At 48.0% G+C, this 23,607-nt stretch overlaps 1 protein-coding gene across 8 annotated transcripts in view; it reads right to left on the minus strand.

Moving 5' to 3' along the window:
- The window catches only part of lrba (LPS responsive beige-like anchor protein), a 218,787-nt gene that overhangs the window by 59,470 nt on the left and 135,710 nt on the right, over positions 1 to 23,607 (minus strand). For all 8 annotated transcript variants that reach the window (XM_034291054.1, XM_034291050.1, XM_034291052.1 and 5 more), the window contains 2 exons: positions 2,265 to 2,382; positions 1,943 to 2,045 (listed from right to left, as the gene is read on the minus strand). In XM_034291054.1, coding sequence (XP_034146945.1) covers positions 1,943 to 2,045; positions 2,265 to 2,382 — 221 coding nt within the window. The remainder of the gene's footprint in view (positions 1 to 1,942; positions 2,046 to 2,264; positions 2,383 to 23,607) is intronic.

Here is a 23,607-nt window from a genome sequence, read left to right on the forward strand (position 1 = left end):
AAGTCCTGTTGGAAAATGAAATCTGCATCTCCATAAAGTTGGTCAGCAGCATGAAGCATGAAGTGCTCGAAAACTTCCTGGTAGACGGCTGTGTAGACCTTGGACCAGCAGATGACATGGCACCCCAAACCATCACTGACTGTGGAAACTTTACACTGGACTTCAAGCCACGTGGAATCTGTGCCTCTCCTCTCTTCCTCCAGACTCTGGGACCTTGATTTCCAAAGGAAATGCAAAATGTACTTTCATTAGAGAACATAACTTTGGACCACTCAGCAGCAGTCCAGTCCTTTTTGTCTTTAGCCCAGACGAGAAGCTTCTGACGCTGTGTCTTGTTCAAGAGTGGCTTGACACAAGGAATGCGACAGCTGAAACCCATGTCTTGCATACGTCTGTGCGTGGTGGTTCTTGAAGCACTGACTCCAGCTACAGTCCACTCTTTGTGAAACTCCCCCACATTTTTGAATGGGTTTTGTTTCACAATCCTCTCCAGGGTGCGGTTATCCCTATGGCTTGTACACTTTTTTCTACCACATATTTTCCTTCCCTTCGCCTCTATTAATGTGCTTGGACACAGAGGTCTGTGAACAGCCAGCCTCTTTAGCAATGACCTTTTGTGTCTTGCCCTCCTTGTGCAAGGTGTCAATGGTGGTCTTTTGGACAGCTGTCAAGTCAGCAGTCTTCCCCATGATTGTGTAGCCTACAGAACTAGACTGAGAGACCATGTAAAGGCTTTTGCAGGTGTTTTGGGTTAATTAGCTGATTAGAGTGTGGCACCAGGTGTCTTCAACATTGAACCTTTACACAATATTCAAATTTTCTGAGATACTGAATTTGGGGTTTTCATTAGTTGTCAGTTATAATTATCAAAATTAAAAGAAATAAACCCTTGAAATATATCAGTCTGTGTGGAATTAATGTATACATGACCAACACCTGTACATAATTATATATATATATATATGCTTAGGTAATGCTGAAAATGAGTTGGATTACAGAAAGACAAGCAGACAGACACAGAACACATGCACAGGCCTCTGGAGCCTGATGTCTGTTGGAGGACTTAAACAAATGACCCCCAATTCCAATTAAAACAAAAGCAAATGACGGAATTTATCACTGTCGCAGTGCAAGATTATAGTCATTAGAGAAAGTCATCGTCATCCCGCCGCAACTCGCGGTTCGCCCCAGAAACACTGAGCAGACGGTCAGGGCAGTGTCTCTCCGTTTTATAACGCACCAGGATCTGGAACGCTGGTCCTGGTTAAGGTTAGGCCAGGAAAATAAAAATACAAACAAATAATCAGGCACACACAATCTAAATCTGAACTGGGGACGTTCGTCAACTGACATTTGGGTTTTTTTGGCTTTGCATACGGCCACGCCAGAGACAGGGGCAGGTAGGGGTCCGCGGCGCGGAGGAGTGAGGGGACACAAGCTCCCATCAGAGGGGAAGCGCGTGTCTGGGGCCAGCCAGACCCCCATACGGCCACCGGGCAATTTATTTGTCAGGGAGGCTGATAAATAAATGACCTGGGCTGTGTTTGTGTGAAGCCAATTACATACCGTGCAAAAATAGAAGGGGTGTGGAGTGAGACGGGGGGTGGGGGGGTAGGGAACGCACTATTTACCTTGGATGGTGTGTGTGTGTGTGTGTGTGTGTGTGTGTGTGTGCCCAATTAGGCTTCTTTGTTTAGCACTTTGTTTCTTTTTTTGCTCGCCCTCTTTCTTTTCCCCCCCCCCCCCCGCCTTGGTTTCTCTTCCTCTCCGTCTTTCGCTCTCTGCCTCTAGTGCCTCTTTTTCCGTTACCACTCTCTGTGGAGGTTTTTCCTCAGGACGTTTTGGAACGTGGCGGCCTGAGACCTGAAATGCCAGTGGTATAACACTATGTCCAAAAAGCTTGTTTAGCAACAACTGACAGAGAGAGACAGACATGACTGACCTGGTCTGGGGGAGGCCAAAGTTGGTGCCCACCCCGACACGAGGAAGACAGTGGATCACCTTCTTGACGGAGGCAGCATCTGGGAAGTTGAACATGACCGCGGCTACAGGGGAAGACGGACGAGATGTCAAGCCCACGGCTTGTTTTCACGCATTACAGAGCAGCTCGACACGTAAAACAATACAGTAATGAATCCCAGTATTACATCAGTACACAAACAAAAATACATTTCACACATTTGTTTCTGGGAATGGGATTGAAACTCACGTCGAAGGTCAAGCCAAATACTACCAGAATATAACGGGCTGGATGTGTGTCTTACTTCTGTTGGCCATGAAGATCTCCAGGGCTGTGTTCTGTAGCAGGTAACGCCTGGAGAAGACGGCCCTGATCTCTGTGAACAGCCATTTACCATGGAGCCCCTCTGTGTAGGCCAGGATCTGCAGATGGGGGAGAGCAGGAGGAGGGGGCGGGGGGGAGAAGAAAGGTTGAGATGAGTAAAGGAAGGAGATAAGATAGGAGTAAAAGAAGTAAAAGCAAAGAGAAGAGGCGAGGAGAAAGGGGAGGACAGAGAGAGTTCCCCCGCGTTAGTTCATTTATCAAAGGCAGATGACACGTCATCACAAACAGCAGGATTAATGTGTAATATTGATCCGCCCCCATGAAAGAGAGATCCCTTTAACCAGAGAATGAGCCGTTTCCAACTGAGGGACGGGTACGGCAGGAGGTTACTTCACTAAAAGGTCATCAGTGCTTCAGACAGAGGATATCCTGTTGCATTATGGTTACAGTTAGAGTCGAGTCAGACAATAGTTTAAAGGACGTAAACAGTAGAAAAAAATATAGAGTACTAAAGTCACATATAAAAGGTGCAAATTAAAAAAACTAAAACATAAGTATTTCAAACACACTGCCAATGCAAACCAGCCATGAAAGGTTCTATTTCCTCATCTTAACAATGATTTGAAGACGCCTTGAGAAGATAGCCAAGAGGTCAACGGCACAGTTTATGCTAAACAGACATTTCACCTGCTTTCTGTAATTCTGCTAACACGGGGGACCCGCCACCTTTCAAGGTTAAAACAGCAGCTTGTCAGCTGACGCTAAAGAATGCAAAAATGCTAAGACGAGCCGAGCCTAATCTCCCACTGTGGAGACTGGAGTCGCTCTCTTGGCGGTTGTCAAGAATGACCGGTCCGTACCCCTGACAGACAGATGCTTGGCCCCACCTCCTGCGAATCATATTCAAGCTTATGCCATCTTTAACTTCTGCGCTAACCCACTTATCTTTGCATTGTTGACAGTTTATTTTTTTTTTTACCGGTCCAGTCCTCACCCGTTTTGGTTTGAAAGCTCTTGTAATGACGGAGTGTGTTGACAGAACAGGGACTGGGGGGTGGTGGGGGGGGGCACTGAGGTACAGCAGCAAGGGGTTAGAGGCTGCGCTATTAATCAGGAATATTCAAATGACACGGCTAGCATAGGGGGCTAACGTCCGCGCTACCTTCAAGGAGCTCATTAAAGTGCCAGTGACAGTAGGAGGGAGCATCTGGGGCCCTTTAGCTGTCTCTCGTCCTCCCACTCTCCCTTCCTCCATTCCCCTCAGTCTTTTTCCTTTCATTTCCTCTCTCTCTCTCTCTCTCTCTCTCTCTCTCTCTTCCACGTCATCACATCTCCATCTTTTTCAAACCCCTCTCTCTCGCTTTCTCTCTCTCCTCCCACGTTGTCCTCTCTCTCTCCTTTTACCCCCCTCTCCTCCTCCCTTTCTCCTCCTCCTCAGCCCTCCTCTCAGAGGAATAAGATCTGCCTGCACTGCAGCCTCACTTCAAAGTCTCTGGGGTTCAATTAAATTTGGATTAGAGGGCTTTGGTGTAGCTAACCGGGCCGCCCGTCCATCTCTCTCACACACCGAGCCTCACCTACGCCAGAATAACGGGCCGGGCCTGGGGCAGCACCAGCCTACCATCAGCTCCGTCACCATGGCAACACTGTCACAGCAACCCTTCTTCTGCTGCTGCTGCCGCCGCCCCCCCCCCCCCCCCCCCCCCTCGGCATGTTCAAGCTCCCTCCTGAAGAACATCAACAAGGATTTTCTAAAAGGGGCCATTACTTTCCACTGGCTTCACGGCACAAGATACAACCACGGATGAAATTCAGTAGTGTTGATCCAGTCACGGACTGATCTCCACCCGGTGCAGCTAAAGCACCCTAGCCCCAATTTCTACAACGAACACACCTAAGGCGCTGTAAAGAACCACGCCTGCAGAGGGCTTGAAGGTTGTGTGGGAGACCTCTGCTGCCCTTCGCGCCAAGAAGCCATTTCTGCACCCCTGGCGACAGTTCAGTCAGTCTCTGTCTCATCCTAGGACTGATGAGGAAGCCAGCAGGTCCTCGGGATTTGACGGGACTTCGCTCGTGGCCTCTGGTTATAATCTGAACTAGACCGACGCTGCTCCAGACCAATATACGAGACAGATGCTTTACAGAGACCCGGTCTTATAAATAACTCCCTGGGATCCTCAATCGCCTCCTTTCAGGCTGCGGATGACAAAGCCTGGGCGGCGACGCAGACACGTGACAAACTGTCTCGGGTGGAGGAAAGCCCAGGGCCCCGCCGGCTCGGGAAGACGGCTGGACAAATTGCGGCGTCGAGGCCGTTACTGTCCGGGTGTGGAGTTATTGGGAGGTGACAGACAGAGGGGCGAAGGGGTCACTGGCGGCCAGCCACGGAGCTACAGGCCAGGATCAGTGAACAAAGGAGCATGAGATACCACATGCTAAAGTGTGGATCAGGGCAGTGTAGTAAACAAGGCACCTGGGACAAAGACGGAAATAAACGAAAATATACTCCAAGGCCACATATACACCATCACAGTGGTATAGAACTATGGGCATATATCTATCTTTATATCTATGGGCATTGATGTTATCTGGTATAGACACAGATATAGAACTGCTTTATATCTATGGGTATAGATGTTATCTGGTATAGACACAGATATAGAACTGCTTTATATCTATGGGTATAGATGTTATCTGGTATAGACACAGATATAGAACTGCTTTATATCTATGGGTATAGATGTTATCTGGTATAAACAAAGATATAGAACTGCTTTATATATATGGGTATAGATGTCTTCTGGTACAGACACAGATATAGAACTGCTTTATATCTATGGGTATAGATGTCCTCTGGTATAAACAAAGATATAGAACTGCTTTATATATATGGGTATAGATGTCTTCTGGTACAGACACAGATACACAATTGCTTCGTATCTATGGGTGTGTGTGTCTTCTGGTACAGACACAGATATAGAACTGCTTCATATCTATGGGTATAGATGTTCTCTGGTATAGACAATTATAGATCTGTGTTATATTGTGTCTGTCCCTCTCTAACAGCTGCAGACTGCAGGTGCGTGTGGCCCTCCGGCGCTCCATCCATCTCCATCACCGGCTCCGGCCCTGAAGGAGAAACGTCACTCCTCGGACTCCCCAAAACCACCTCCAGATGTGGCCCCGGACAGCACGCCTTGATTGGCCAGTTGTCTGATGGAGTGCTTATGGAATTAACAGGGAAGTTGGACTCGGAACACATAACACAACAAACTGCACGTACAGGACATTCCTGGGATCATTTATTTCATCTCGTGAAATATGTGGGGTTAGATTTCCGATCAGGGTATTTTGGACTCACAAACCCAGACTGAATGTTCAAATTCAAAAAGGTACTGAGAGAATACATAATCCAGATAGTGAAGGGATCCAGTTAAGACGGTGAGACATTTCTCAAACAAAACATGAACGGCGGTTGCCAAAAAAAAAAAAGCCCAAGCTTTGTTCGCTCTACATCTGATTAAGACCTACGGTAGCATCCTGTTTCCTGTGCCCAGTACAGGGACTGTTGTCATGGACGACGCTCAGTGAGTCAGCAAGTTTCAAAGTGACACTACAGAGGGCGCACGTAGCCAGAACCGAAGGCTCAGAGTCTAGATCGAGAAGCCCCCCCCCCCCCACGCTAGTCTGGGAGCCACTGGCCCTGCTCGTGCCCGTACCACCGCTCATTTCTGAAGCGACGTCGTTTGTCTCTGTCGGATGGCGAAATTACTTCGGAATGAAGAGGGACACATAAAGGGGACCCGGGAGGAGGGCGCGCCTTTGCCAAGCCCTCCCGCTACCCACCGAGACCCTCAATCACACTCAAAAGACGATCCCTGTCAACAGACCCTCTCCGCCGCGACCCACTCCACAACCGACTGCCTACCAACTGAGCCAGCGACCAACTCTTCACACCGGGCTGACGATGTCAAGTGGGGGGGGGGGGGGGGGGGGGCATGTGTTTGGGCGGGGGGGATCCTCAGACAGAACCGAATGAAATGTAATTGAAAACGCTCAAGCCGGCCAAGAGCGGGGACGAGAGCAGGGCAGTCATGCTGGGGGTGTCTCAAGATAAATGTGTGTGTTTGTGCGCGTCTGTGCGCGCACAAGGGTGCGTTTCAAGATAAATGATTCTCTCAACAGCGTTCTCTGTTCAGGGGACGAGGCGCGAGTGTTTGGGCTGATAAGGGGACTTCTAGCATTGCGAGGAAAAAGCAAACCTTGTCAAATAGTAGATAGAATTCCCTGGGACTTATAACACATGTTGTAAAGCAGTCTAAGAACGCTTCATTCAGAGTGAACACAACTACACAACTTACAACTACACAACTTCACATCCGACAACGGCCTAGAATAAAATGATTCTCCCCCAATGGGAATCCGGAGTTGGGTCAAACACGGCGTAATGACACACACTGGTCTTGCCATCAGGTTTCAACACGGGGCGGGTTACATCTGCCTGCGGTCTCTGAAGGAAAATTAGATGATGGAAGTTCAATTCAAAAGACGCTATTAAGCGTTTCCGCTCGGCCGCCCCGGCTAAAGGATAACGGATGAGGGACTTATTATTACCTTTTGGTCCAATAAAGTGGCGGTGGGAAATAAGGTGATGAAATTAATGAGCGGGAGGAAGAGTGGTGATCAATCAACATCACAATGGGGCGAGTGGGGGGGGGGGGTATTGCAGTCATACTGGTAGTGTTGATGGGGTTTGTAGTGGTAAAAACAAACGAAACGTGGACTGATCATTGGGGAGTTGGAATAGCTTTTGAAGGGCGATAAACACACTCGGAAAGAACACAAACACCCTTTGGACGGACTGCGCATTCGTGTCCTAAAGCCTGGGTGAACGTCAGTCAACACCAATTTCTCCTCACGCAAAAACAACTCTGAAGTTCACACAACACTCGGCCAGGTGCAAATTAGTGCCACGGGACAAATTACGCCAAGTCTCCCAGAGTCCTTTGGCTGACTACCTGGACTCCCAACCGAACGGAGACAGCGCTAGCTGGGCTACGGTGGAGACGTCAATGCCGAACTCCAACCCGGCAGAGCCACCGCCAGGATAAAGGCCCCACACAGCATTACTCCCAAGTCTTCCTCCTCGGGTCGACCGACCGCAGGCTCACGTGGGAGATCTGCAGCGTTTACAGACACCCAGAATGAACATGAAAGCAAAGACTAACCCGAGATGACACATGACCACATGAGTTTAGCAGCGCAGCGTCATCATCATCATCATTCCCCATGTCTGAGACAGAAACCGGACATCCCCCCCGGACTCAGCCCCCCCCCCACCAAACCCCACCCCCAAGTTTGGGCTCTGTTCCTGCCTGGCACACCACACCCGGCCACGTCACCCCCCATCAGTGAATGAGTTCATCAGACTAATGAGTTGGGGGGGCTAACGAGGGCCTTGGTCGGCCAGCCCAGCCCTAAGACTCTGCCCCAATCAGGGCCCTCGCCTCTGCTGACATGTACGAGCCACTCTGGCCCCCCCCCCTCAAGTCTGCCCCGGCCCTCTGGAGCCAATTAGGACGGATTTTGTTGTTTCGTTTGAGTGATACTATGGGAGAACAAAATGAGGCGGCAAGGACAGAGAGAGAGAGAAACAGAGGGAGAGAGAGAGAAAGAGAGGGAGAGAAGGAGAATGTCACACTACGCTACAGTCCTCATTTAATGTATAAGGGTTATGTCTGTAACAGGTCTAAACAGAATCCATTTGGGAGGTAGGACATCCTCTGATACAGACCCAAAGAATGTAATACAGTTGGGGGGGGGGGGGGGCCCACACTGGGAGTTCCAGGATCATGGGACTGGCAGAACGCTGGAAAACACATGACTCCCCGTTCACACACCGACGGACTTCATCTTCAGGATAATAGGCAATTAGTGTGGAAAAAAAGACTGGAAATACAGACGCACGTATGCATGCACGAAGAAATACAAATGCTTATTTTCTTTTATGGAATTACACAAAAATGTTCTAGGCAAATTCCTCTGGTGTATTTTACCAAAGGATTTGTGTCATTAGCTCTTGATTGATAGACATTACTGTTGTGCGTGAATGTAACTGACTGATTCCGGCTTTAATCACTGGCCACATATAGGAGTCCATCTGCCTCAAGGGAAGTAAAACAAACTACAACACTGAGAAAATAAGCAGGCCTAAGAAGTCACTGGAGTGTGAGAGAATTCAGGGAAAATAAACAGGGCCCGGCTTGTGCAGAGTCGAGTGCATGGTACTAAATTAGAGAAGATCCCACATTCAAGCCGAGGTATTTAGCCCCAAAACGATGCTTAGTTTGGGGTTAGTTCTCCATGAAGTAAGTTCCCTTTTTTTTCCCCAAAGGCTCTTTCAGGGCATTTCGTTTGAATTCATCCTAATAGGGATTAAACCCTCTTCGTCCCTCTTCACTGTGTTTGCTAACTGGTTAGTCTTTTCCCTTTCCAACCGGGCTCATGGCCCTTCTCTGGCGCTAGCTAGCGGCTTAGTCTTTTAAAGCGTGACCAAAAAAGCATTGTGTGGATTTAGGAAAAGGCTGAAATGCTTCTGGGGTTAATTGGAAGAGAAGTGAAGCCTTTAACGCGTTGACTCATTAAACATTTAGCCTCTGTGCGGATCAAGACGAGAGACAAAGCGCTCCGGAGGGACCCGGAGAGATAAAACGATACAAAACAGGCCGAGGTAGCCAGGGCAACGGTGGCATTTAAACACTAACACTTGGGCAGAGGTGGCCAGCGCAACCGCTGGCCGGCCCCAGGGTTTAAACGCCGACGCCACACAAAAAGGCAACAGAAATCCCAAGATGGCAAAACAGCAAGGAGCCAACGTGGGGCATTCTTCCTTGCTGCAAGAGAGGAAAGTTAGCGTATTTGTCGAGGTACGTACACAGAGATAGGGATCAGGCCGGCCAGAGGGCATAATAACTCCCCCCTCCTTGTGTAACGTCCCCATTCAGAGCCCGCCGTTCCTCCCCTCTGCCTCCCCCCACGGTTTAAAGATGAGACTTAAGGCGCTTTAACCTTGGGGCCGAGGGGGGGGGGGGCAGAGTCAGGGGCTCTATGGTGCCGCTGGAATAAAGAAGGGATAAGGCCACATAAGTGAAGAGAAGAGGAGCGTGAAATTCGGCAGACATACGCAAATCGGGAACCCCCCCCCTCCCCGGCGCGTTCTACCTGCAACCTCAGGGTTGTTAAAGACAACAAGACCACTAAACATGTTTCCGCATTATACTGGAGCTTTTTATTTTTTACCTTGTGACAGTGGCACTTCCCAAGCCCAGAAGGTCTACAGAGAAAAGGCTTGCATCGTTTTCCTCTCACATAACATATCCAAAAGCAATGTTTTAAAAACCACAGCACGTTTTCCCTAAGGCCAAAACTTTGAGCGGAAGTGCCACAAACAGGAGGCACCAGTTGAAGGTGGCGTACAAATTTTAACGGCTAGAAGGACATTCCATGAAGTGTCAAGCCAGTCGGCCAATGCTAGCCCCTCAGTGAATGGAGGAGAAAGAATTGGGGGACACTATCCAGTGAAACTCAGAGGTGCAGAGAAAATTGGTGAGACAGGCTGAGCTTCTGGGGCAAAGTGGTTAAAGACTGGCATTGTCCCCTTCCCAAACCTCCAGCTTCTCTCTGTAATCCAGTGCCGCATTGAGGCCTTGTCCGCAACAGCAAACATCAGACAGGTTAAGATCTCTGACCGGCGCCTATCACATTCTCCCCGCTTTTCCTGAAAACGCCAATCCCCCTTTGGTCCATTTATAACCAACAGGCCATTTTTAGGGGTCGCTGTGGAGCGCCTGAGGTAAACTCTTCGCTAATCCGGCTTTTGTCCCTGGCTAAATTGGATTGGAGAGGGGGGTGTGGGGTGCAAAGTAGACCTTGCTTAGAGGTGTTCGCACGAGCGAAGAGGGTTGGGTTTTTTGGGGATGGAAGAGAGAAAAAGCAAGGAGTTTCTCTCAGTGGGACCACATTGGTATTTTGGGATTTGGAGGTGACTCAATTGGAGTTGGGTTATTTGCATGGTCGTGGTGAAAGCAGTTCCTTTAATAAGATAAGTGCTAATAAATGACATCTACACTTCAGAGGCAGGAGGGTTAAAGGGGAAGTCAACTAGCTAGTGATGGTGTTTAGATAACCTGCCTATCTCTGTTAGCTAGGGAACTCCATTCTCTCATTCCAAGATTTCATTCCAGATTCAGCAGAATGTTCCGGAGATGAGACGGGGGCTATTTTCTACTGTCGTCTGAGTGGAACCCAATATTCCATTTTCAATTTCTCTTTTTTTTTTTTTATTAAAATATAAAGAAAGTAACCGGTGCAAATATCATTTCCGTGACTTTTCACAAACACAAAATAAACAGAAGATTAAAATACAGATGCGTTAGTTGTCAAGACAAGCCAAGAGACCCCCCAAGGCAACCTCATCCTGAGCACTTCGATCTCCAAAGCATTAGTCCTCTCACTATATGAGAAACAGCCTTTCACTATATGCTATTACGTCACTAGCTCGGCGCTGTATTCTAGTATGTTTCTAGCTCGGTGCTGTATGCTATTATGTCGCTAGCTCAGCGCTGTATGTTATTATGTCGCTAGCTCGGCGCTGTATGCTATTATGTTGCTAGCTTGGTGCTGTATGCTATTACGTCACTAGCTCGGTGCTGTATGCTATTATGTCGCTAGCTCGGTGCTGTATGCTATTATGTTGCTAGCTTGGTGCTGTATGCTATTAAGTCACTAGCTTGGCGCTGTATGCTATTATGTTGCTAGCTCAGCGCTGATGTCTCGAGTGTGGAGCAGGTATGAAACCCTCCTTAAAGCTGTGGTCATCTGTAAAAGGGTGGTGGTTGAATGAGCACACCGGGTACCCGTGGAGGAGTCGTATCAACCCAACGGGACGCGTCGACAACCGTAACGGCAGAAGGCAAACCGGACCCATCCTTCGGTCGCTGACAGGGAAGCGGAAATCCATACCATAACTAACACAAAAGCACAAAGGCTGTAGAAAACGCGGCAGTCGCTTATGGCCGTCATGCATCCTGAGCGGCGAGAATATCGGCCCAAGTGATTATTTGTCCCGGTCAGAGACATACGGTTGTGTGTCTCGGATGGCCTTTATCCATCATTTAGCCTGTTATCTGTACAGCTGCCGAATCAAATGCTAAAATATGCACCCCTGCCTCTGTTCATCAGTCCATAGAAACGATGGGGAGAAAAAGCCAATTTCACTATTTAGATATCATCGCACACCGAAGCCCGTACGCCACCCCAGGCCCCAACCACGTTACAACCGAAAAACAAATCTTCCAGATAATTTACAATTTTCAATTTGCAAGCAGTGATCGATCTTCCCCCAAATCTGGCAGACTTTGACCTCTGTTGTGTCGAATAACAAAAGACCCTGACACAACAGCAGGTACACAGGTGCTGAGGGAGAAATATAACACACACACACACACACACACTATCAGCTGGTGACACAGGTCCGACTGGTATCCATAAACAGGATGATCCATCAGACTGCTGCTGTTGCCTTTGACAACGTGTCAGGAGCCTGACAGAGGGGGTAAATGATGGCGTGTGTGTGTGTGTGTGTGTGTGTATCCCCCGTGTTTGTGTGTACGTGTTTTTGTGTTTGTGCGTGTGTCTGGGTAAAAGTGATCAATCAGAAAAAGGGAGGAGCGGAAAGAAGGAAGGAAGGCCCCAGTTCTGACATGCCCCTGACGGAGGCCAGTCAAAAGCCCATGGTCGGAGCATGATGGAGGGGCCAGGATCAGGTGCAGGGTCCCTTGTCATGAGGTGAGGGGCACGGCGTGTGCGTTTCATGTTCACGCTAGAACACAAGGGGTTGGTCTGAGAGAGAGATAGTGTGTGTTTGTGTGTGTGTGTGTGTGTGTGTAGTGTGTACATGCTGTCCTGCATCTGTGCAGCCTAGAGACAGAGATAATAATGAGAGGAGAGTCCGAGGAGGAAGGAGAGATTAGTCATCATTAGCCGAGAGGCTGACACGGTATCTAAGTTGGTTCCCTGTGTCGTGACCAAGTGGTAATCATCTTTCCCCGGGTCTGCCCTGCCTGATTACACCACTACCGGAGACACTTCAATCTGCCGGGTTCTGACACACACACACACACTCGCACACACACTTTTACATGTCAGCCATGTCAAAGCCTACACGAGCACCCACGTCGGCAGAAACAGAGCCCCATCGGGAGGAAGAGATGAGATAAGAATCCACATATGCATTTATCTACATATAAACACGCGGGGGAATGTAGCGGCAGACTTGAACAGAGCCCGCGCTGCAACGGCAAACGCTGGAGCCGGCGGTGTAAACTCCCACACCACACCACGCCAAGCCGCGACATTGAAACAACCTGGAAGCAAACCACACCTCGCAGCCGGGTCTCAGTAAGACACACAGCTGACTACTAGGTGACGGGGGGGGGGCGAGTCTGTGGTGTGTGAACCGCCTCCCAAAAGGCAATTACCTCCACACAGAGGGGAGAGGAGAACGCATTCATCTACGGTGCAGATCTGCCTTCCGCACGGCTGCTACGACAACATGCGCAACGGTCGGCTACTGCAGAAGCAGCGTCTTGGAAACTGGCCACAACAGACCTTGATCTCTTCATCCGCTGGCCCCGTAAGTCACGTTCGAACAACAAGCTGTCTAATGGAAAAACGGCCGCCACAGGAACAAGACAATAAACAACGCAGTCCAGCGCGGGAACAAGCAGCATCTCGCATGGCCTCTCCTTGACGTTGAGGGCCAAGAGCGCGCACGCACGCACAGACACAAACACACACGCTAAAAATAACCCCCCCCCCATCCTCGCGTTCCAGATAGAATCGTGCCAGGCAAAGAGTTTGCTGACCTCATCCTGAAAAGGAGTTCATCTTTGGGAGAACCTCAATAAGATGTGCACTGGCATGTTTCCCTGCCTGCCATCCTGACGGGGGCCATGCGTGTGTACTGGGCCTCCAAACCAAGGAGATCCAGACACTAACAGTGTGTGAGAGGCCAGGACAGGACACCCCGGGAGACCAGAGAATGGGGAAGGGAAGAAAAAAAAAAAAAAAACTCACTTCAGCAAGATTAAACATTTGTTTGGCCTTCCATCTTTTAATTGGCTCAAATCATTCTCAACTGCTCACACGTGTCTCACGCGGTTGCGGTTCCGAGGGTTTGGAAGGCGACCGGTCGTGGAACAGACGAGGAGCAGCAGGGAACAGGGGGGTGTCGGAGTGCTAATAATTGGGTTTCTTGACAAAGAGACAAAGTAAAAGGTGTGCGTGTGGAAGAGACAAGGGGCTCGTGGGATTAAACGGGCAGAAGACCCAGGGCGTCCAGGAGGGACGTGAGGGAAGGGAGCGGAGCGGCCGACGTCTCTGATGGTAATGAGTCTGTCTCGGCTAAGGAAACGTTTAATGTCTTCCAGGTGCAGTAATTACCAGGAAAGCAATGGACGGAGAAGTGGTCCGGTGAGAGAGAGAAAAGTGAGGGAATGTGAGGGGGGGGGGGGGTAGGGGGGGTGAAGCAGGCCATCCGCCCTCCACCACATCACTCAACTAGTCCTTGTCGCGGTGTGCCTGAGCGATTTATTGACCGTCCCAGGATGCACTCTGTCAGAGCTGAAGGAGCCAACGGGAAAACGAAGCGGTGGAGAGGCAGAGGGACGGGGGGGGGGGGGATATGAATGGTAGCGGTGAGAGGTGAACGGGCTCTGTTTCCCGCTGCTCATTGATAATGACACACCTGTTCGTCAGGCTGTCCGTTAGCGCCAGCACACACTGCTTACAGCCTAACTGGAAAATCAATATGGCTTCCACACAGGCCAGGCCATGGCGCCCAGGCAACAGTTCTGATTGGCAGCTGCGGCCGAAGGTCATCCCCAACGACGGCTCTGATTGGCAGCTGCGGCCGAAGGTCATCCCCAGCGACCGCTCCGATTGGCCGCTGCAGGCACGACGGTTCCAGGAAAGCCTGATGGCACGGAACCGGCCCTGACCAAACGCTGGGGGAGTCGCCTTCACTCAGCACCCTGACACACAAGTCTCCACGTTCTCCAGATCCGAATAGCCCAGAGCTTAAACGGCCTTCTCTGCACCAATAGGCAAAGTAACCCCAATGTCCTTCCACACGGGGAGATACTTCAGAAGACCCAAAACACAGCCCTGGATGCATATGGGTCTGGAACATGGGGGTGGGGGGGTTCATTGTGAATGTATGTAGTCCATGTTTGTTAAAACTAAAAGTCAAGTAAGTCTGGTAATTCCAAGAAGAAAATCACGAGAACGACACACACTGGATATTCAGAGTCTCCTGCGTGACACCCACACCACTACCCACCAATGAGGGCTATGGTTTCTGTCAGGGGCAGGAAATGTGTAACATTTTGGCCCCGTTTTCATCCTCGGTTCCATAAACTGGAACAGCCTTAAGTGCCTCCTCAACAGATTTTCTTTCAAAACGTCAAACAGTCAGCAGACATTACCGGCGGCAAATCCCTGACGCGCGGCGACTACAGTAGGCGGCCGCGGCCCCACAGCGGTGCGGCGGCGGTCCAATCGGAATTGCCCGTCCTGAACATCTGGCCAGTAGCGTAGCACCCCCACCACCACCACCACACCACAGTGAGTGGGCAGGACGTACCGCCACGTGCCCTATGGAGGGGGCAACCCTCGGTGTGTGTAAACACCGGCGCTGGCTGGCTCGTGTTTTCGGGGGGCGGGGCCGGGGGTGGGCCGGCGACGACGACACACATCTGCTCCATGACTTCATCATCGGATCTGCCGTGCAGATGCAGTGTGTGCGGGCGAGTGCGCGCCTGTGTGTGTGTGTGTGTGTGTGTGCACGCACGTGTGTGACAGGCAGATGCAGGGGCCCAGCCAAGCAATTAGTACCACGGCCTGATTTCTGGGCCCACGGCCTCCTAAGGAGAGAGCAGCTGGGCCCGTACACCAGGGCCTCAGAGACGTGTGTGTGTGTGTGTGTGTGTGCGCGCGTGTGCGTGCGTGTGTGTGTCGTAAGCGAGTCCCTGTGCCTCTCATGTTTCCACCGGCAGAGAAGAGGGAAAAAAGAAGAAAGCAAGCTAAAGCTAAAAGCACCTCTCTCTGCCTGACATCCCCCCCCCCCCCTTTATCATTCACTTGAAAGTACAAAGCACGCTAACTCAACCAGACACGGGCATAAAACTGTTGCAGATTTCTTTTTACTTCCCTCACCGTATTTCCCAGGCCTCTGAACTTTATTTCTCAATTTTTTTTTATATCCCTTCTTCCCCAAAAGGAGAGAGGAGGAAGACAGCATGAGAGAGACAGAAGGAGAGAGGGAGAGAGAGGGAGGGTGAGGGGGAGGGCGCAGGAGTAAAAACCCCAATTTATTCTAATGTATTCACTGAGGAGAAGTTATTCATTCTGTCAGAATTCCTACTTCAAATATCTCCATTACTCAGGATAGAGAGAGTGCAGGCGTCTAAGAACATGGATCAGAACCCAGACAGACATAACAGGCCGTATCCATGACAAACATTTGGGTCATCATTGATTTCACTAAAGACAAATCACCACTAACCACTAGTAAATAATACTCATTGGATTTGGTGCCCAGTTTTGCATTAGAGACATTCAACGGCCAAAGACAGCCTACCTGACATATAAGTTCCAATGGCTATATTTTCACAGGACTTGAAATTCAGATCTGATTTCACTCCTCTAAATTGGTCTGTTGACCAATCAGAAGAGATTTTTAACAGTGCTAATATCACTGGTCAAAAGACAGGTTTATGGGGAAAAAAGACAATCGGTCTAACTCTCAACACTCCCACAGCGACCCAGACTCACTCAATAATAACAAACAAACGAAAATCAGAAACCAGAATTGCTGAGGAGGAGGGCTGCTTGGCTGGGGAGGAGGGCTGCTTGGCTGGGGAGGAGGCCTGCTTGGCTGGGGAGGAGGCCTGCTTGGCTATAAGTGTTGTAGACTGGTGAGGTGTTAAAACAGCCGTTATTGGAAGCTCTTGACCCAGGCAGAGTAGCACGGTAACTGGCTAGTTAACCAATTCAGAGGCTGACATGATAGTAAGTTGGGGGAGGCGGAGATGAGACCAAATGAGACAATGAGAGAGAGATAATGTTTGTGAGAGAGAGAGAGAGAGGAGAGAGAAAGTGAGTCACAAAAATAGTTGCTACAAGAGGGAGAATAGAACCTGTCCTGGTATAGTGAGAGGAGTGATAGAACCTGTCCTGGTGTAGTGAGAGGAGTGATAGAACCTGTCCTGGTGTAGTGAGAGGGGTGATAGAACCTGTCCTGGTGTAGTGAGAGGGGTGATAGAACCTGTCCTGGTATAGTGAGAGGGGTGATAGAACCTGTCCTGGTATAGTGCGAGGGTGTTAGACACTGTCCTTGTATAGTGAGAGTGGTGAGACACTCTCCTTGTATAGTGAGAGGGGTGATAGACACTGTCCTGGTATAGTGAGAGGGGTGAGACACTGTCCTGGTATAGTGAGAGGGGTGAGACACTGTCCTGGTATAGTGAGAGGGGTGAGACACTGTCCTTGTATAGTGAGAGGGGTGAGACACTGTCCTTGTATAGTGAGAGGGGTGAGACACTGTCCTTGTATAGTGAGAGGGGTGAGACACTGTCCTGGTATAGTGAGAGGGGTGATAGACACTGTCCTGGTATAGTGAGAGGGGTGATAGACACTGTCTTGGTATAGTGCGAGGGTGTTAGACACTGTCCTTGTATAGTGAGAGGGGTGAGACACTGTCCTGGTATAGTGAGAGGGGTGATATAACCTGTCCTGGTATAGTGAGAGGGGTGATAGACACTGTCCTGGTATAGTGCGAGGGTGTTAGATACTGTCCTTGTATAGTGAGAGGGGTGAGACACTCTCCTTGTATAGTGAGAGGGGTGATAGACACTGTCCTGGTATAGTGAGAGAGGTGATAGACACTGTCCTGGTATAGTGAGAGGGGTGATAGACACTGTCCTGGTATAGTGCGAGGGTGTTAGACACTGTCCTTGTATAGTGAGAGGGGTGAGACACTGTCCTGGTATAGTGAGAGGGGTGATATAACCTGTCCTGGTATAGTGAGAGGGGTGATAGACACTGTCCTGGTATAGTGCGAGGGTGTTAGACACTGTCCTTGTATAGTGAGAGGGGTGAGACACTGTCCTGGTATAGTGAGAGGGGTGATATAACCTGTCCTGGTATAGTGAGAGGGGTGATAGACACTGTCCTTGTATAGTGCGAGGGTGTTAGACACTGTCCTTGTATAGTGAGAGGGGTGAGACACTCCTTGTATAGTGAGAGGGGTGATAGACACTGTCCTGGTATAGTGAGAGGGGTGAGACACTGTCCTGGTATAGTGAGAGGGGTGAGACACTGTCCTTGTATAGTGAGAGGGGTGAGACACTGTCCTTGTATAGTGAGAGGGGTGAGACACTGTCCTTGTATAGTGAGAGGGGTGAGACACTGTCCTTGTATAGTGAGAGGGGTGAGACACTGTCCTGGTATAGTGAGAGGGGTGAGACACTGTCCTGGTATAGTGAGAGGGGTGAGACACTGTCCTTGTATAGTGAGAGGGGTGAGACACTGTCCTTGTATAGTGAGAGGGGTGAGACACTGTCCTTGTATAGTGAGAGGGGTGAGACACTGTCCTTGTATAGTGAGAGGGGTGAGACACTGTCCTTGTATAGTGAGAGGGGTGAGACACTGTCCTGGTATAGTGAGAGGGGTGAGACACTGTCCTGGTATAGTGAGAGGGGTGAGACACTGTCCTGGTATAGTGCGAGGGTGTTAGACACTGTCCTTGTATAGTGAGAGGGGTGAGACACTGTCCTGGTATAGTGAGAGGGGTGATATAACCTGTCCTGGTATAGTGAGAGGGGTGATAGACACTGTCCTTGTATAGTGCGAGGGTGTTAGACACTGTCCTTGTATAGTGAGAGGGGTGAGACACTCTCCTTGTATAGTGAGAGGGGTGATAGACACTGTCCTGGTATAGTGAGAGGGGTGAGACACTGTCCTGGTATAGTGAGAGGGGTGAGACACTGTCCTTGTATAGTGAGAGGGGTGAGACACTGTCCTTGTATAGTGAGAGGGGTGAGACACTGTCCTTGTATAGTGAGAGGGGTGAGACACTGTCCTTGTATAGTGAGAGGGGTGAGACACTCTCCTTGTATAGTGAGAGGGGTGAGACACTGTCCTTGTATAGTGAGAGGGGTGAGACACTGTCCTTGTATAGTGAGAGGGGTGAGACACTGTCCTGGTATAGTGAGAGGGGTGAGACACTGTCCTGGTATAGTGAGAGGGGTGAGACACTGTCCTGGTATAGTGAGAGGGGTGAGACACTGTCCTGGTATAGTGAGAGGGGTGAGACACTGTCCTTGTATAGTGAGAGGGGTGAGACACTGTCCTGGTATAGTGAGAGGGGTGAGACACTGTCCTGGTATAGTGAGAGGGTTGATAGAACCTGTCCTGGTATAGTGAGAGGGTTGATAGACACTGTCCTGGTATAGTGAAAGGGTTGATAGAACCTGTCCTGGTATAGTGAGAGGGTTGATAGACACTGTCCTGGTGTTGTGAGAGGATCACTGTGGAGTCGTCACACTGACTCAGATCAAAGAGGAACTCTTCAGCCAGCACAGTTCTTATCCTTTCTGTTCAATACAGACAACAGACAGCTCTTTAGGAGCATGTGGGATGTCTTCAGACATAGATAAAGAATAGGCAGAGAGAAATAGAGTACTTTGATAGAAGTTGAAAGGGCTGAAAAGGGCCTCAAAAAAGGTCTGCGGTTTTCTTGAAAAGAAATTCTCTATTCCTGGTACTGAGTTAAGAAATTGTTGTAAATGGCCACATTGCAACAGGTTGGTTATGTTAACATTGCTAATATTACAGCATGAAATGTGTTAATTCCAACAACTTTGGTCACATTCTGGTTTAAATATTGGATAAAAATAGGATGTTCATACATTGTCCTAGTGCATACACATCTTCATGAAATGATTAGAACAATTATGAAATGCACCTTCTCTACATTCTATAAAATCACTTAACCCAACCCTTCATAGAGCTCAAACACAAGCCGAATCACAAATGCCATGTCAAGACGTGAAAGCGGATACAGAGAGAGATAAAAAAGTGACTTTTACAACCTCTGCAGTTCTGGAGTGTCCTCAAATATGACGGATTCTGAAAGAGTCAATTGGAAATGAGCTCAGTTTGGCTCAGGGGGACAAACCTTCCGAGACTATTTGTTTTCTTCCTGTTCCTACAAAAGCATCTGACCCGGGAGGAAACTGTGACAAGCCTTAAGAATAAGCAGCCTTACATCGCTATTTGCCAAAAGCTAGCCTTTCTTTAAAAAAAAAAAAAGTCTCCCCATGTCCACACACAAGGGGAATATCAGTGATAACTCTGGACCGGATAAGGAAAGATGAGTCCAAAATTACAAAAACAAATGGGCTTGACTTGTGAAGAGGTATATGTAGGATTAGGACAATGTAAACAGGCGCTTGCACGCGCACACGCACGCACGCACGCACACGCACGGCAAAGAACACTTAGATGTTGTAAGACGTCCCAAAGGCTCCCCAATATATCTATAAACAGAAACCACTTGAACTTAAAACACCTAAATCCTAAACAATCAAAAGAACAGTGTTGCAGGGCTGAACAGGCCTCCGGTAACAGGGCCCGGCACAGTCACGGCTCGCCTCCGTGTGAAATCCGCCAAACCCCTGGTTCAGACAGTTTTTTCGGTTGCTTATGAACGGCCGAATTTCTACACTCGATGCTGCGTGCGTGTAATACTGACCCAATCTGACAGTCAGAGGGGATTTACAATTTGTCTACAATTAGTCATACTTACTGTCCCCGTATCTTTCATTAAGCCACAGTTGGCGTGTTACTTTACATTTGGACGTTTTCACGACTTCAGGTGCGTCCCATCCCGAACTACACCTTCCCACAAGTAGTGTGTCTCATGAAACTGAAGCTAAAGGGACCCAAAGGCTGGTTAGCAGCTTACTAAATAGGGAATCGGGTGCCGTTCAGGACGGAGCCACGGAGCGTATATTCATCTCTCTGGGACTGAACGGCACTCCTGATATTAAACAGTCTCGCACTCTGAAATAAAGGCCCTTAACAGTTCTAGTTTCTTTTGGAAAGCTGCACGCCAAGGCTACTTGAGTTTGACTAGTCCTCCAGTTGGGCATGATTCAGAGGAAAAGAATGTCAAATCTCAACAGTTTCACATTTTTTAAATCTTCACAATAAATCTGAGTCGTAAGTAAACCATACATCACCCAGTGCCTCAACGGACTGTGATTTCGCCTGTGCGCTGAGAGTGAGGTTTCTCCAGTGTTTTTGCTATGAACTGCCAAATGAATGGGTCTGTGTGGCGGTTATCTTGTCTCTCTAGGACACCAACTGAACTATCCAGATGCAGATCTTTGCAAACACAAATAGAGAGACAGGAATGGTCTGGTCTAGGTCAGGAATGGTCTGGTCTAGGTCAGTTGGACCAAATATATGGCAAGTCGCAACTGGCAAGTAAGCGCCTCCAATACATTTATACATTCATACATTTACTTTCACATATACACATACATATACACACATATATATATACATATATATATATACCTACTTATAAATATATACACATACACAGCAAAACCCATTCACACTCACACACACCTCAGCTAAAGATACCTCAGAGGTTTGTGATATATGGTCCACAGTGACTGTACTGGGTCACTCTGAATGGTGCCACGCATAAGTGGTAAACTAAAGTATATACACGTACTTGATGGCTTGAAAAGTATTCAGACTGGTTGACTTTCTCCACATTTTTTGGTGTTATAAATAAAATGATTGCATTTGGGTTAGTTTTGTGTGTGTGTGTGTGGGGCCGGGGGGGGGCTATCAATCTACACAATAACCAAAAATGACAAAACAAAACCACATTTTTAAAATGCGCGCCGATTTATTGAAAACATGGATTCAGATCTCATGTACATAACTATTCAGGTTGTAGAAGTAGCACCGGTAGCGATCACAGCTTGGAGTCTTTGCGATCACAGATTTGCAGTTTCTCCCTCTCTTACCTTGTAGATCCTCTCAAGCTCAGACAGATCAGCTGGTGAGCGTCGGTGATTGGCAGTCTTCAGGTCTCCCCACAGATGTTCAGGGGGTTCAAGAACAGGCTCTGGCTGGGCCGATCAAGGACATTCACAGACAGATTTCTCAAATCTACACAGCTCCTTGGATTTCATGGCTTAGTTTGTGCTCTGACATACACTATGAGAAGTGGTACTTTCTATGGACAGGTGCGTGTCATTGTAAATCATGTCTAATCAACTGAATATGCCACTGGTGGACTCCAAACTAGATCTAGAGATCTCAAGGACGATCAAAGCTCAATTTGGAGTGTCATGGCATAGGGTGTGAATACTTTTAATTTTAAATTAATCAGCACAAACATCTAAAATGTGTTTTAACTTAGTCATTATGATGTATTGCTGGCTGTGTGCGTATTGCTGGCAAAAATTTATTTAATCAATTATAAAGTACATAACAAAATGGGGAGAAAGTGAAGGGGTCTCAATCCTTTCTGAAGGCACCTATACACAGTGCATAATATATACACATACAATAAAACATTTTTTTTTTTTTATGTAAAAACATAAGCTTTAAAAACACAAAAAATCAGAACTGTGTAGAAATCCTAACGGCCCTACATTCATACAGTTCAGTGTCCAGCTCGCTAAGTCACAGAAATGAAAGCAAAAAAAAAAAGAAAAAAGGGCAGAATTCAAACAGAGGACTATTTCTGTGCTAATTTTGACTGTGAGGGGAACAGAAAATATGTTCAACTTGGTTCTTCGGCCCCAGGGGCTAAATGAGTTTGACTCCCCTGGTCTAGGTTGATCATTGAGCCTATTCATAACTACTACACTGACACGTTATACAGCACCCCACTACATTGAAGACCAGAAAAGACCATAGACAGCTCAATGCTACATGAACATGTGTACCAAACATGCAGGATCCAGTGACAATTCAAAGACTGTCCAAACAAGCCTGTGCATAGCAAGCGGGTAAACACCAAATGGACACATCATAACACACAACCATGGCTTTAAATTGTTTTGATTACATTTACTTACAAACCAGGAAATAGCCAATGGGAGAAATCGCTAAATTGAACTAAAATATCTCAGAGGCATTTTTTATTAAAACAGACATGCTTTTTTTGGTGCTTTTTTTTAACCGTTTTTTGGAAAGTTCCTGGCTTCAGTATGTCAGCTGTGTGAACCCCTCACTGAGGTCCCTCACAGAATGCCTAGATCCTCCGAGCTGCCTGCCTGTGGTGTATAGCAGCTTCACCACCACCACTGGAATGTATGACAATGACTTGCCTAGAAGTTCCCAGTTCTTACTCAACAGTTTCTCTGACAACTTCTGTGACTTATTTTAGTATCCACAATGTATTCACTGTGGTTACATTTCACTGTTCTTCAGCAAAAGCAGCTGCTACAATAACGGCCGGGAGCATGAGAAAGCAACAGTAGAGTATGGGTATTCAGGGAATAATATGGAAGAATAATTCATTGGATTTTTTTTGAATTTTATTTGGTTCAGTCTGTTAACCTTTTGTTTAAAGCCATGGTTGACCAATCTTAGAAAAAAGGTCATGTTGGCAGTAATTGTAGCAAAAAAGCATGTCTTATTTTGTTTCACTGAAATTATTCTATGCTTTGGATGCAAAAGTAAGCTAATCATTTCTTTGCTAGAAATGCGCTTGGGAAAAAAAAATCACGATTCGACAAAACACTTAAAATACATAATTTTTCATGCGTTTTTGTTTTTGCAAACATTTTGTAATCACGTTCATAAGATTATGCATATGTCAAAATGTTTTCGTATCGTAATTTTTTTTCTTACAAAACGTTTTGATTTCGGTGAGGGTAACCGCGTTAGTAATTGCGTCTATGGCTGGTTTGACACCACAAACAAGGGAACTGGAAATATTTCCAGCTTCAAATAGCCAAATGTCGTTGCAATTAAAACAATTATACCTAATAATGGCGAAAAGCCTTGAGCGACCCCGACATAAAAACGACGTCCTCTCCACCGAAAACGTCCAACTGACTCTAATGAATTTAATGCCGAAGCGTCAAACTCACGCCTCATTACCCTGAGAAGGCCACAACCCGAAGCCAGGCAGAGAAGCTTCAGAAGTGAAAATAGATCAATAG

This window comes from Esox lucius, chromosome 25 (genome assembly GCF_011004845.1).
Source record: "Esox lucius isolate fEsoLuc1 chromosome 25, fEsoLuc1.pri, whole genome shotgun sequence".
NCBI classification, from domain to species: Eukaryota; Metazoa; Chordata; class Actinopteri; order Esociformes; family Esocidae; genus Esox; species Esox lucius.